The sequence below is a fragment of the Symphodus melops genome (assembly GCF_947650265.1).
Source record: "Symphodus melops genome assembly, chromosome: 14".
NCBI lineage: Eukaryota > Metazoa > Chordata > Actinopteri > Labriformes > Labridae > Symphodus > Symphodus melops.
This window is the reverse complement of record NC_136704.1, coordinates 12,596,171-12,610,967: the sequence shown is the minus strand read 5'-3', so window position 1 is coordinate 12,610,967 and position 14,797 is coordinate 12,596,171. Positions and strand designations below refer to the sequence as shown.

Here is a 14,797-nt window from a genome sequence, read left to right as displayed (position 1 = left end):
TGAATGTATAATAAATATGTTAATTTTTTCTTGGGTTAAATGTTCTTATGGTACAGCAGATGTGATGTTTTTGATGATTTGATGAAATTCCATCATTCGCTGGTTCTCAAGCCCCCCTCAGGCAAAGAGCACCCTGGGACTTGACTTTGACCTGCAGGACATTAACCTCATACTGCGTACGCTCCCTGGTGAGGAGCTGGAGGTCAAAAAGTCATGACAGGTCAAAGTCTTCAGGGGACTTCATTTGATCAGGTCCCCTGCTTGTTCTCCCAGACCGAGTGTTTTTTTCTCTCTCTTTTTCCAGCAGGCCAGTCGGCCTTTTTCCAGAGCACTTTACCCAGAGCCTGGGACTCACCTGGTCTCTCAGGGCCAGCTCGGCTTGAGTTAGAATGTCCCCCGTCACCGGGTCCGAGCTCAGGAGAGGAGCAAGGTGGAGCGACGACGGTCGGGAGGCGGAGGGAGGAGGTGGGTGGGCACTGAGGGAAAGGGGGAGGCGGATGGAGGAGCATTGCTTGTCTGCTTGTCTACGCATGGACCTCTCCTCCTCCAGCTGCCTACGCAAGCGCCTGTTCTCCTTGCTGAGGGCGTTTAACTGGAGGGAGGAAGTAAGAGAGAAACATAAGCACAGAGGGAGACAATGAGAGTAACATACACATCATTTAAAAAGAAGTATGACTGTGAACACAGTGTGACGCAGAAGAGACAAGAGCACTGATTTATGGCGAAGTCTGACGTTTTCAAAGGTTGTATTAATTAAGTTTGATCAGCCACAAAACATAATAACAACAGTCGTTCGAAGTTACCAGCAAATATCAACCATCAAAAGTCAACAGCTATCAAGCTGATGAAGGATCTGACATCCCATTACAAGCTTAATTCATCTTTCACAGTTACTTTCATGCCTGTGGGAAAAAAAAAAAAAAAAAGAAATGCAAATGGAAAACTGCGACCGGGATTCAGGAGAGTATTGTGTTCACAGTTTGAAATGGTTGCAAGTGGGAGTCATGCGAGGGTGTAAATTTCGACATGAAAACAGCCAATTTGAGCCATCATTAGAGGTCGATTTGACACAAAATCACCCGTGACTCAAAACAAATCGTACGTCGTCGGAACATGATTGGGCTCCCTGAAACACAATTACAGACGAGCTATATTGAGGGTGTTTCTTTTTTTTTTTTTTGACAAAGACATTTGGGTAAAGGCAGAGGAGGGCGAGTTAAAAAGTGGCTTTAAATGCAACCAGAATTATTAGCGATTTACATTTGTTGTACAGCGTGGTAATTATATGCAAAAATATGGCAGGCTAGAGATTGTAAAAAGACACATAAAAGAGACAAAAAAGCACTTGAAATTATGTATTTTTAGCTGTGAGGAAGAGTAAAAGAAGAAATTAAAGGATGGAGGGACAAAGAGACACGTCGGGTAATGACAGTTGCACTCATCCACATCTGTTTTTTATTGCCCGCGTATGTCTGTGTGAAAGCTGTGGTTAAAGAATGATGTCACATCGACAAGTCTGGCCATATGTGTGCGTGTGCGTGTGTGTATGTGTGTGTGCGTGTGTGTGTGTGTGTGTGTGTGTGTGTGTGTGTGTGTGTGTGTGTTTGAGCGAGGAAGAAAACACAAACGGAGATGAGACAGACACATTTCCGGACTCTTCTGGTAATGTTACCCTTCCAGACATCATTCATGCACACACACACACACACACACACACACACACACACACACCTGCTCAACAAATCTGAGCAAGTGTATTAAATGGCAACATCTTCGGCTTAACCCTCGAAGAGCCAATGACATGTCGATGTGTCACAACTCTCCTAAGATGCCTAAGTAGTATTTGCTATCTTCAACAGGCAAACATCATGAAACGTGTTCATTTGACGTTAACGCCAAAAGCAATAAAAGTTCTTGATGAAAAATACTGAGGTTGACATTTGTAATTAACCGCATATTCAAAGAGACCTGTTTAATTTTCCTCCTCTTTGGATGCTGTGAATGCTTTCCCTAATTGCAAGAGAGGGGGGTGAAATTAAAAATCACAGCTTGTCTCCTCATCCCCTCACATACTGCGAGTGAACTGTTGTGCATATGTTCAAATGAAAAGGATGCGTATGAATGGGGGGAGAACAGAAAGAGAAAAGAGACGGACTGAAAGACACAGAAGGGGGGGTGTTTTATTCTGCTTCACGAGAGTTTGCTCGTTTTTATTTAAAAAGCCGCTTTTTTGTTTTTTTTCAGTCAAATATTTGTGGAAACTACAGAAACTAAAAAGCTAGGAGAAGCTTCATAGTGATAGCAAATTCAGCAAAAAAGTTTGACTTTTGTAATGATGCTTTGGCTCTGTTGGCAGCGTACTATTTTCCCCTTAAAAGCAATGATAAAGGGATGACTCATAGCCTATCTGTTATTCAGCTATAGTCCTCATCACAGCAGCCATGGGTTTGAATCTGACCTCGGCCCTTTGCTCCATGTCATCCCCCAATCTCTCCTCCCTACGTTTCTTGTCTCTCGTCAGCTGTCCTTTCCTTTAAAGGCAAAAATACGCCCCCCAAAAAAAACTGTAAGAAAAAAAAAAAAAAAGGAACCATGAAGAATTCCCGTTTTTGAAAACTGTACAAAACCTTTCAATCCGTCATTTGCCGCAGCTTCTTCAGAAGGAGGATGAGCCGGTGCGTTGCCTCTTGCATTTCTCCTTATATTTGAGAGCATGAAACAACCTGGACATTGGCTGACACTAAAGCACAATAACAGCGCTTGCCTAATTCTAATCAACTCTTGAGAAAAATCTCCGTATTTATTTATTTTTTTCTCCCTGAAGTTTATAATCACACCAGTTGATGGAAAATCACTTAATTTGCATCTGATTTTGTGTGACATTTCAAAAGTTTGCGTGAAATCTGCTTGACAGTGGGATGGAAATCATGCGTGCGCGTGTTGTAAAGCCGGCATTAATATGCGCCTGTGGGTGAGAGAGACACAGAGACACACAGACCTGATTTACAACCAGATGCCTTTCACATAGACAAAGTGACATGTTAGACTCAGCCTATTCACTGTGTGTGTTTACGTGTGTGAGTGTATATGTAAGGGTAGTGTGTGTCCAGTGGACAGTGAGGGAAACAGCTTTGTGTAAATGAACTGTCTAAATCCCATCCACTCCACCTGTTCCTGTATGTTTGTGTGTGTAGAGCGACCATGTTGGATCGATATGTGTAATGATTCACAGTAGAGATTAAGAGGTGCTATTACACACCTGACCTGCTAAACAACACTTCTCCCTTTCTCTCCGCCTGTCTCTTCCTCCGCTCTACCTTCCCCTGCCTCGACGCATGCAGCCAATGCCATCTGCGTTCTCACAGAAGCAACACTACATAAAAACTTCAACAAGTTCCAGGCTTCATCGTAGCCCGTCAATCAGCGGGCCACTCGGCAGACTCGCAGAAAGTGGGGTGAGCCGTTCTCCAGGCCCTAGAGTTTTGGAGAACTGAGGGGGCTGAAGAGTACTTTTGATTTGTCTCTCCTTTGGTGATTTGTTGACTCTTGTGAAGTTCAACACAAGTAAAAAATGTCAGCTTTTCCTCAGAATATTCCTCTGTGTTTTTTCCCCCCACATTGTTTTATCACAGCGGGCCATTTCCCTCCGCTGTCACGGAGAGATCAGCACGCCTGTATTGATATACATCCCTCTCTCAGTCTCATGAAAGGGAAATCATTTACCAGTGGAAAGAAACGTCACTGCTTTTTCCCGATACGATTTGTCCCCCCCCCCTCTGCCGACTTTCACTTTTATCGCAGGAAGAGGAAATGGATGTCAGTGCGCGCCTGTGTGTAAGTGCGCGTGTGCGTTTGAAGTTGGACGCATGAAAGCTTCCTCTTCTGTGTGAGCTCAACAGCAGGTGGGCCGGTGTGTGGGTGTTTGTATCTGTCGGGTTAAAGGACGGCAAGGACCTGGTGTATGCGTTTGTGTGTGTGTGTGTGTGTGTGTGTAGGTGTGTGTGTGTGTGTGTGCGTGTGCGCGCTCTTACTTGTTGATTTAGCGTTCCGATGGCCTCTAGGTTGCCTCTCAGTCTGGTCTGCATGTCCTCGATTTTGTGAAGGTTTCGAGCCACACAACCCTGCTTTTCCACGCTGTAATGCAAGCACATAGACGAGAAATTACCTGCTTTTCACTAAATCTATGCCCCTTAAGAAACTGAAAATGTACTCTGACTTACAGCTGCTGATTGAAGCCCGCTATTGTGCATGTTAACAAAACCCTTCTCTGTGTAAACCGCATTTGAAACTCTGGTTTTTCTCTGTGTAAAAAGTCTGCATTCATAAGATGAAACGGTATTTATCAAATGTCCTCAAAATCTGGGGCATGAAGAAGTTGGAGTGCATCATCTTCATTATAACCGTCTTCATTATAACTTATTACTAAACTCAAAGATGGGTGAGCAAATGGGTTCCAGAAATCATTAAATGATATATGAAAGCGCATATAAACCAGGGGAGGAAAAACAAAACGAACACAACCGCAGCCAGGGAACATTAAGAGTACAAGAAGCCATTTAAGATTTTAACTGTTTATTAAAAACGTTTGGGGAAATGACAAACAAATGTTCGGGTCTGCTATCTTCAGACTCAGGGCTGACTAAGGAATGTCTATTAAATTAACGACGGTGGATAATGGTGCTCTGTGCGGGCTGAAGAGCTCGCTGCCCCCGCTTTACGCTCTCTTTCTTTCATGCCCCAGTGAACCTGTCCAGTTAGCATTCGGGGGGAGAAGAAAAAAAAAGCTTCTAAATACTTTATTGAAGACTTCTTAGCCCATTAAAGTACCACTGTACCTCCCCAATGTTAATTTTCTTGTAAAAGAGCAAGCTGGGATTTTCTATCAGAGCAGCGGATGGAAAGACGGTCCCGCTTTGCTTGAGTTGAGAAGACGCGCATGCTCATCCAAACGCTAATAAATGGCATCATTGTTCCTGTAGATGGGGGTGAGCTGAGACACACACACACACACACACACACACACAAAACTTTTTGCCCTATTAGCAATGACTTAAAAGATTAAAGATGTGAGGAGACACTTGAGGCAGATTCTAATATGTGATTTGACATTTTTTGGTCGGAAAAGTCTGCGAGAGTCATTAGAGAAAGAATTCAGCTTCCATGTATTTGAAAGCCTTCGTGGTAAACGTGAACCAAAAAGGCATCAACAAAAGAGACAGTGACCACGCTGCATCCAAACTCTACCAAACCCACGGTCCAGTGTTTCAGCACTGAGATAATGACGCAACCTCGAGTGCATGGCTGTAACGGGGACTTCAACGATGTTCTGAACAATAAATACAAAAATACAGTGAAGCGCTGATGTGCATTAATTGCGTCCGGGCATTTTTAGGCCTTTCGGTTTAGGGTCCAGTACTATCACTGTCTCAATAACAGCTGGCTAGTTAATCACAAATCCATCATCTCAATACAAAGATTACCATTAAAAACACAACTGAGGAGTCTAATTGCACCGCAATACATAGGAACTATTATTCATCACACGACGCGTTCTCACTCATGCCTGTTGGTTCTGTGTATACCTGTGCACACGTAGATAATATGTGACGCATGAAGAAAAGCAGATGGTCATTAAAACTTTGCGTCATTGCTTTTATGTACTCTTAAATATTTTTTAATGTATCTGGCCTCATATCATTATTCCATTATTGCACCACATCATTGCACACTGCATATTTTTTCTCAAATGGTGCATGCCAAGTTGTAATCATATATTCCATCCATCCATCCATTATCTATACCGCTTAACCCATTCGGGGTCACGGGTGGCTGGAGCCGACCCCAGCTGTCATTGGACGGGAAGCGGGGCTTCATCCTGGACAGGTCGCCAAACATTTCAAACACCAACGAGCAATTTAGAGCCACATATTAACCTAGCTAGCATGTCTTTGGATTGTGGGAGGAAGTCGGAGCACGGGGAGAACTTGAACACAACTCCAAACAAAAGAGGCACCAGAGCCGGTCCAGGGGTTCAGACCAGCTACCTTGTTGCTGTGAGGCGACAGTGCTAATTACTGCACCACCATGCAGCCCCATGTAATAACGTCAAAGACAAAATAAAAACATGCATATATTTACACAATGTATTCTTGCAGGTTGAAACAGAAAAAGAACATAATAGAGGACATAATCTGCCTCACTGTCGATCAACTAACAAAATAATTAAGCTTGGGCGATGTGAGCTTTTTTGTTTAAAAAAAAAAAACTTCATTTCCTGAAAAATGACATCTATAAAGTGAACATAATTGCAGCTGACCTTTCTGAATCTTTTAATTTCACACCATAATGATGATACAAAGAACATTAATAGAAAGAAATGCAGAAACTTCCTTTGATCTTTACAATTAGAAATGCCTTATACGAGATAAATTCCATGCGTTCCCATTGCTACAGTGATGGAATAACATTAACTGAGAGCACAAGCCAACTCTATAAAATCCTAAGTGTCACATCCCCACAGATTCCTGCCATGATTTAAACTCTTTTCTGGATGTTAATGCGGTCCTCAGCAGATCATGAAACATCAACGCAGCTGAGACAACTGTGTGAGATTTATGCGCCCGATGTGAGAAGGCAGCGATGCGCTGAGCACTTGGCACAACGCCTGTGTAAACATGTGTTCCTGTGTTTACACGCAAACACGGATGTGTGTAATTAGCGGCCTAACCCAATCAGTGTGTGTCTAATTACACTCATTAGTGTCAAAGCCAAGCCGCCATGCTCTCTAAACCAGGCAATAAACTACATGGATTCTCTCCCGCTCCAATCTCGCTCTCATCTTTCTTATTTACTGCTCTCATCTCCGATTTTATGCAAGACTCGTCTGTCTCCTCACACAGCCGCCTTCTTCTCTTCCCTTCTTTCTGTTTCTCTGTCGTTTCAGTTCTCGGTGTTTCGACACATCTTCTGCTGTGATCACGGGCTGCTCTTAATTGGAAGCACATTGTTAGTGTTGCGACTGATGAAGCCTGATGCCTTATGAGCACTTCCCCCACATGGCTTGTGCCAGACAGGAGCGGCAAATAGCAACAAGCTCTGCTTTTGCCACTTTGTGCTTTTGAATGCGGAGGGAAACTTTTATATTGTTAGATAGCATCTCTGATATTTTCAGGTAAATAAGAGTATTTTGATCATACACAATTTGGACTGGCATATATTCGCTGATGAGAAACACAAACTACAAGACCCATTTTCTATTCCTCAAATTGAAACTCAGTCGAAAATCTACACAGCAAAGTAACAACAGTTTTATTTAAATCACATGGGCTGTTGTCATAGCGTTGTCCTCTTCTGCCGTATGTTACATACTTGTGGAAGACAAACACAAAGGAAAAAGGAAAAACGCGTATCATCTGTACAAAGCAATGGTAAAGGTTTGAAAAATTCCACAATACACCTGAAGTGGCATCTTGGACGAGCTGAAACATGACAATATGATCATGACCTGATGGCTTTTGAAGGGATTTTCCAGGATTGAGTCCAAGCAGGACAATTCCTTCATTGTGTACTTGACTTTCTTGGCATGTTCCATTTGTAGATTTGGCTGACAAGAGTTCTTGTTTTTTAACCATACTTTGACGGCTTCTATGAGAAAGTCCGAACGTTCTCCCTGGTAAGCAAAGTTACTGCAATGCAATGGCAGGGAGATGTTTAAAAGCTCCATAAATGGACCGCATAAGAAACAGATCACATGGCTACCATCAAAGTGTTAGTCGTGGCAAAGCCGCTCTTTGTGTTCAAACATTACATGCTGCTACGGCCTCCTTAACCAATCTAATTAAATCAAGGCTCAACACATAAAAGCACACAGATTTGAACGTTAGCCGCGAGCTTTATTGAACATTTCTCCACGTTGCTGCCCAGAGTGTGTGTGTGTGCCCGAGCCTCTGAAATACCCCTCCACCTCCCTGAGCACAGATTTCACTCAGGTGTGAAGCAGGTGAAGGAGGAGGGAGAATCAAGCAGAGAGAGAGAGAGAACAGGTGTAACGTAACACACGCTACCCCTTATTTAAAGAGGTGTGGAGCGTGTGCTCCAGATCTCAGCGTCATGATTCTTGCCTCTTCTCGTCTCTGGACTGTTTATGCACGTGTTTGAGCCAAGCATGAGCTAGTTAGCAGATGAATCTTAATCAAGAGAAAATGGCTTCCATTGATTTATTACTTTCTGATTACATGTTATGCTCTAAATTGCAAAACAAGTGCATTTTGTATTTTGCAATTGGCAGAAGCAATTATCAGTGTTACAAACAAATCCATGAAACCTTTATCAGCTTCATAATCTACATATCGTTTGTTATCAGAACTGGAAGTCATCAATAAAACTGCATTATTTTTGCTTGAATTTAGTGCTGGTGTGCCTTTATTTCTACTTGACACGACTTCTGCAACTAAAATATAACCTTATGAATCTCGATTCTTAGCCTCTGCTTTATCGTCTCCTCACCTTTCTGCAGTGCAAATGTCACCGACAGTGTGAAGCCACGAGACTCCTGCTGCTTTGGGAACAGTGGGCTGTGTAATCATAATACATTTCTTTAATAAAGGCATATCTAATGACAAAACCTTCACAGCGTGTTGATCGCTGTCAGTGATAGTGACAGTGGAGAGACACTGAGCAGATAGCCCCTTTGCCACCAGTAATGAGATTTATACACTGAATGTATATGGCTGCCATGCAAATATCATGACATATCTGTTGTCTTATAGATCTATGAATTTCATACATATGGCATTTTGGGTAGGTGTGTATGGGAGGGGGCAATAATGAAATGAAATAAATTAGGAATGCTCATAATAAAGACAAAAAGACAGAGAATGGATTGGGAGACTGCATGGAAGAGGCTTTCATTCACTGTTTTTATCTCGTTCCGTGTTATTATGTTCGCTCAGTCAAAACCCCTCTTATGCATACATCTATATGAACTGCCTCGAACTGCCTCGCTCTGCCCCTCTCTCTCTCTCTCTCTCTCGCTCATTCGCAATTATGAGCGAAAGACAAAGAAAAGTGATTCATCTTTCTGTCGCGGCCCCTTAATGATATCATTAAAATGACTGACAGCTTTGAAAAGGCGTTGGAAACCTACCCCCAGTCAAAACAAATCTGATCCGTTTTGGAAAACAGAGTGTGGATGTTCGTTAGGGGAGGGGGCGCAACACGAGTGGTGTGTGTGTGTGTGTGTGCACGTGTGTGTGAGGTGGGAAAGGGGGGGGGGGGGGGGGGGGTTGTTAATGAGGGAGACCTCAGGGGGTCACACTGGGGGTATGGGGAGTATACCGCCACAGGCAGGTTGCCCCCCACAAACACCCTCTACCACACGTAGACACCCTCCTCTTCTCTCCTCCATCCGACACCCAATCCCATCTGTGCCACATTCATTTTAATGGCCTTAATGAACATAATAAATATATCTCCTCTCTATTGATGAATGCTATTTGACAGCCATGGGGGTGGCAAGAAGGAGAGGATGGGCTGTTGATTGGAGTGTAATCATTGTTAAAGGCCCAGCATGAATAACGTATTCTGATTAAAGGAGAGGCATTACACACACACACGCACACATGCATGGAAACACACAGGTGGCAAAGCCCACAGGGTGTTTCATTCACAACTTGGCACTCCAGCTGTTATTATCATCATCAGCTTTGTTCAGGCGAGATTGTGTGTGAAAGAGCCAAACATGCTGGGCAACGTTTTTTTTTGTTTTTTTTCCATGGGCTGTGAATGCTAAACTGTGATCAGCTGGTGGATGCAAACAAATGTATGGCCTTACATGTATGGTCACGCTCACACACGCTCAGATGACTCACACATTGTCGTCTTGCCGAGCGCTCTGGTCTCTGATCCGGGCATGCAACAATTATGAAATGAAAAACTGAATCTTTTTTTTTTTTGTGATCCACTCTTCGTCTTCTTCTTTCTTTTTTTTTTTTTGATCTCCACTCTGCACTTGTTTACCTTGAAGAGTTCCACATCTCTCTCCTTCTCATTCGACACGTCTTTCAGTCTCTTTACCTCCGCATTCAGTGTGTCATTAGCTTCCTGAAGATGTCTGCCAAAGCGAGGGAGAAGCGGCGACACAGTTAAACGGAGAAATATACATGGAGAGGCAGACAGTCGCCCCATTATCATCAAGAGACTCTTGTTAACATAGCAGGCAAAATACCTTGCCACACAACGGCAATGGTGTCTGTGTCTCTCTGCTGCTGAAAGAGCCTTTAACTAAGAGTTCAGACAGCATCTCTGACACACAAACACACACACAGACACACACATCCTGATTCATATAATGATACACTGTATTTCCACAGCCACTTATCACTTACCCCTGTGGCTATTTATTTCAGTATTTCATTATTTTGTTGTGCAACTCCCTGGTTTAAGATCTATGAAAAAAACACATTCTTATCAATTTGTTTGTTTATTGAAGTTTACAACATAAAGAAACACAAATTGTTGTATTTAAATTGAGAGGAAGCAGGAATAGTGCGCGTCTGTTGAAAGTAAAAGAGGGGAAACTTCTTTGAGACACAACTTTAGGCAGCTCTGGTGTTTCAGGTGTTCAAAAGACTTTGAGTATAGCAACAGGTTAGCATAACAAAAACATAAGATCTAAACACACACACACACACACACACACACACTCAAAGTAAGTGAGACAAAGAAGGAATCTAAAGACACAGAGACAGTTGTGCTGCTGCTGGGCGGGGCTCAGGGAGGTGAGGCACTGCAGGGTGAGAGGGGAAGCATGACAGAAGATGGCGAGACGGCTTTGATCTCTGTAAAAAGGAGTGTGTCACGGCCCATCTCTGTACTCCTGTGTGTGTGTGTGTGTGTGTGTGTGTGTGTGTGTGTGCGTGCGTGTGTGTGTGTGTGAGAGAGAGAGAGAGAGAGAGAGAGAGAGGGAAAGAGATTGAGAGAGTCATGATGAAGCAGACGTGCCGATCGACTGTCAGAGGTGAGGAAGTCAAAGAGCACATCTCCAACACCTTCTCTGCACAGAACACACACACACACACACACACACACACACACACACACACACACACACACACACAAAAAGCTGACTGAAATAAGTCGTTAGCTGTAATTTAAGCAAACAAATGTGCTGCACTTATAGACACGCTTGTTAAGAGTAGTAACCAAACCGAAGTAACCAAAACTTTGAAGGATGTACTCACTGTTTTTCTTTAGTGATGATGAGCAACACTTTATTCTGGGCCTTCATCTTAGCAGTGAGGCTCATGTTGGAGGCCCTGAGAGAAAAAAAAGACAGACATTCAGAGGCTAATGAAAAAACATTTTTTTAAAAGGGAAAGACTTGTCAGCGTCACAGTTACCCTATTTGTACCAACAGTATCTTTTAAATAACTCACGAGAAGACCCTTTATATTAAGATAATGTTAAAGTGTTGGTAATGAAACTACACTGCAAACATGGTAAAGAACATTGTAAAAACATTGATATAGAAACTAAAAATAATTAAGTTGCATGCCCTGGTACAGAGGCCGGTCCTCCATGTAATCTCCCTCTCTCTCCTCCCAACATTTCCTGTCTCTCTTCAGCTGTCTCACCCAATAAAGACAAAAAATGGCCTAAAACATTCAAAAAAAAAAAAAAAAAAGTTGCTATAAAAAATAATGAAAGTGTCACAGTGTAAATGTTCTCATACTTTTGTTCAGTGATCCAATGGTTGACGTTCGTCATGACGAGCTGGCTCTCATGGCGAAGGTTAGCGTTGTCTGATCGAAGTGCGTCCGCCTTTAATACACAGAAAATAAATTCCAGATTATCACAATGTCATGCAACGATATGAATGGCAAAAATGTAAAAGTGTTGGGCAAAGTCGGATTGTATATTTTGCATCCTCTTTTGTTCGTCCTTTTTTATCGTGAGCTTGTTTAAGATCTTGTGTTTCATGTATTTTAAGGCCAGTTTAGAGACAAGCAATGCAATTTAGCTGAGGTTATAAATCAGTGGTTCCCACCTTTTTTGGGGTTGTGACTCCACTTTGACATCACAAATCTTTTGTGACATCAACAACATAAACACTGTATTTGCTCATATTCACTTGTTTTCAATCTGTGTTGCAAAGAAACATTCGTTTCAGACCACGTTGAGGCTTTTTCCTGTTCAGACGTTCATTATGATGTGTGCTGCTGCCCTCTTGGCCAGGTCACCCTTGTGAAAGAGATCTTAATCTGAACGGGTAAATTACTTGCTTAAATAAAGGTTAAACAAAATTTTAAAAAATCATGTGGACAGAAGAAGAAAGGCCGGGATGACATTTCTACACAATGGCTGACATACAGACTCTGCTCGTTTTGTGTTTTGACATTGACTATGGCACACAGTAGCCTGTGTATAATATATTTTAGAATACAGTATATTTTTTTATTGATTAATAAATAAAACCTTTAGGCGACCCCATTTCAATTCTCATGTGACCCCTCTTGGGGTCGGGACCCCAATGTTGGAAAAGACTGCTATAAATGCCGTAGAGAGTGACAATGGTTTACTTGTCCCTATAAAAATAAACATGAAATAAACGCACACATTTCCCACTCATCTGATGACCTATTTCGCATTGTCTGTTTTTTAAATATTGTGTTTGGACAGAAACTTGCAGCTTAGAGTGCATTACGTTCTATCGAGGAAAGTGTTAACATCCGACACTTGCTAATCTGTGGTGGAGGGAGCCGGAGGTGTGAAATAAAGAAGGGTAAAACGGGGATAATTGTGACTCTAATAGATGAAAAAGACAGGGTGAAAATAAATGTCAAATACAGCGCATATTAGTAACACGAGAGAAACATTAGGCAAATTGAGAATAACGGGGGATGAAAGAGATGGCATTTGTGGACACAGGTATGAATAGCAGGGTGAGGTGTTGGGCGGGTGCAAAAGAGGAGGGAGACGGGAGAGAGAGAGAGAGGAGGAGCAGCTCGGAGAAGAGATCGGAGAGAGGAGACGACGGGTGAGAGGTGAAAACAGCGATGGGATGGCACGGGCCAAACTGCTGACTTTTTCATTCTACTTATCAGCCAGGGCCTTTCCAGACCTAAACTCTGGGGACCCTGACACATTACCCTTATCGCCATGGAAACACCTTGATATACAATCCAATCTTCCAATAAAAACTTGGGCAAAGAAAAAATAAAGTTGGCAGGGTTGACCATGATTTAAGTAACCAAAAATGTCAAATAAGTTATGTCAAAAAAAAAAATCAACTGCTGTGTGAGCTGAATCACAAACTGTGTACTTGCCAAACATAGTTACATTTACTAAATATTCTAATCATTAACATGGATATAATCATTTTTTGAGTGATTGAACCGTGGCGGCTGTACATGTATGATGGTCAAGCTCCTATTGGGACTACCCCAAAGGACAACTGCTTGTGAGCCCAAGGTTTAAATAAAAATGAATATTTATTTCAAGTTGCCTGGGGTAAAATATTTTGAGTATTTTTGACTATTTCTTTTGGGAAAAGCACGTTTTTTAATGCCTGCATCACACCAGCCTTGGGCTATAGATAAGCGATGCCAGTTCAAAAGTTCAACATTATCACATATTCTAAACGGATTCAGAAATGTATGTAACAGTTGAAAAAGAAACCCGACAGCTTGTTGCTCGTGTGTTATTCTGCTGAACGAGACAATGATGGGTTAATTTTTCTATTATCTTATTAAAAGTACCGAAGAAATTAATCAAAGTCAAAGTGGAAAAACAGAAAGGTTTGACTTTTTCTTATATTGACAAAGTCGGGCGACCTTAATTTATCAAAAATAATGTGAGGTAATCGAAATGCAGGTCAGTTCAGATGTGTACGGAGGTTGTGAGGATGACAGTGACACGTTATCAATAATTCAGGCTTCATAAGGAACTAGACTTTTAATCATATTTAAATTATGGAGGCGCTGCATTTCAACAAATAAAGCAATGAAGAAACACTGAGGGAATTAAATCAAGTAAGTCATTCGATTTTGAAGAGTTAACTGAATGAGAGCATCTATTATAATTACTTTTATCAAGATGGGCAAATATACTGTGCATCCCATGCTGTTTGAGATTGGATTTGTGTTTTTCTCAAACTTATTGGCTAAAATCGCATGTAAATAATCACATTTTTAAGTACAGAATATGAACAAAAACCCCGTCAAATCCTGTGATTTAAGAGCTGAGAAAGACCCCTCCTCATGATGAGTGTGCACACACGCATACACAGGCCGGCATGTTCCATGCATGCTGTAATGACAGTAATTACCTGTGGTCTCACATTAACATCTCCCTCCTGACTGTCTGACTGGCTTGCCTGGTGGAGGGATGTAAATCGCAGCGCAAGTCTGATGTTGTGATTAGGACTAAATTACACACCATCACTCCGTTTCCACCAGTGTCAAGGGAGGCAGTGAAAGGGTGTGTGAGAAAGAGGGGGGGAGTGTGTGTGCATGTGTGCATGTGTGCGTGTGTGTGTGTGTGTGTGTGTGTGTGTGTGTGTGGGGGGGGGGGGGGGGGGGGGGGGGGGGGACATTTAGAGAAAAAGGGACAAAGGAGGTGCGATTGCAGGCAGGGGGAGGAGCAACATAGCGTACCTGCTTAACATTTAGATTGGTTTTGTTGCACAAATATTTTAGTTGATGATGGGGGCTAAAAGGGGCAACAAAATGCATTTGGGACACACCTATAACCAAGTCTGGTGATACCACAGCTCCTTTCAAGTCAAGGCTAGAGAATA

General features: G+C 42.4%; 1 protein-coding gene across 2 annotated transcripts in view; it reads right to left on the bottom strand.

Annotated features, from left to right (window-relative positions):
- Positions 1–344: 344 nt before the first annotated feature.
- The window catches only part of LOC306835009 (uncharacterized protein), a 93,888-nt gene continuing 79,435 nt past the window's right edge, over positions 345–14,797 (bottom strand). For both annotated transcript variants that reach the window (XM_079361377.1, XM_079361378.1), the window contains 5 exons: positions 11,732–11,820; positions 11,241–11,315; positions 9,870–10,111; positions 4,032–4,134; positions 345–592 (listed from right to left, as the gene is read on the bottom strand). In XM_079361377.1, the coding sequence (XP_079217503.1) occupies positions 4,070–4,134; positions 9,870–10,111; positions 11,241–11,315; positions 11,732–11,820 (471 nt within the window). In that variant the 3' untranslated portion in view covers positions 345–592; positions 4,032–4,069. The remainder of the gene's footprint in view (positions 593–4,031; positions 4,135–9,869; positions 10,112–11,240; positions 11,316–11,731; positions 11,821–14,797) is intronic.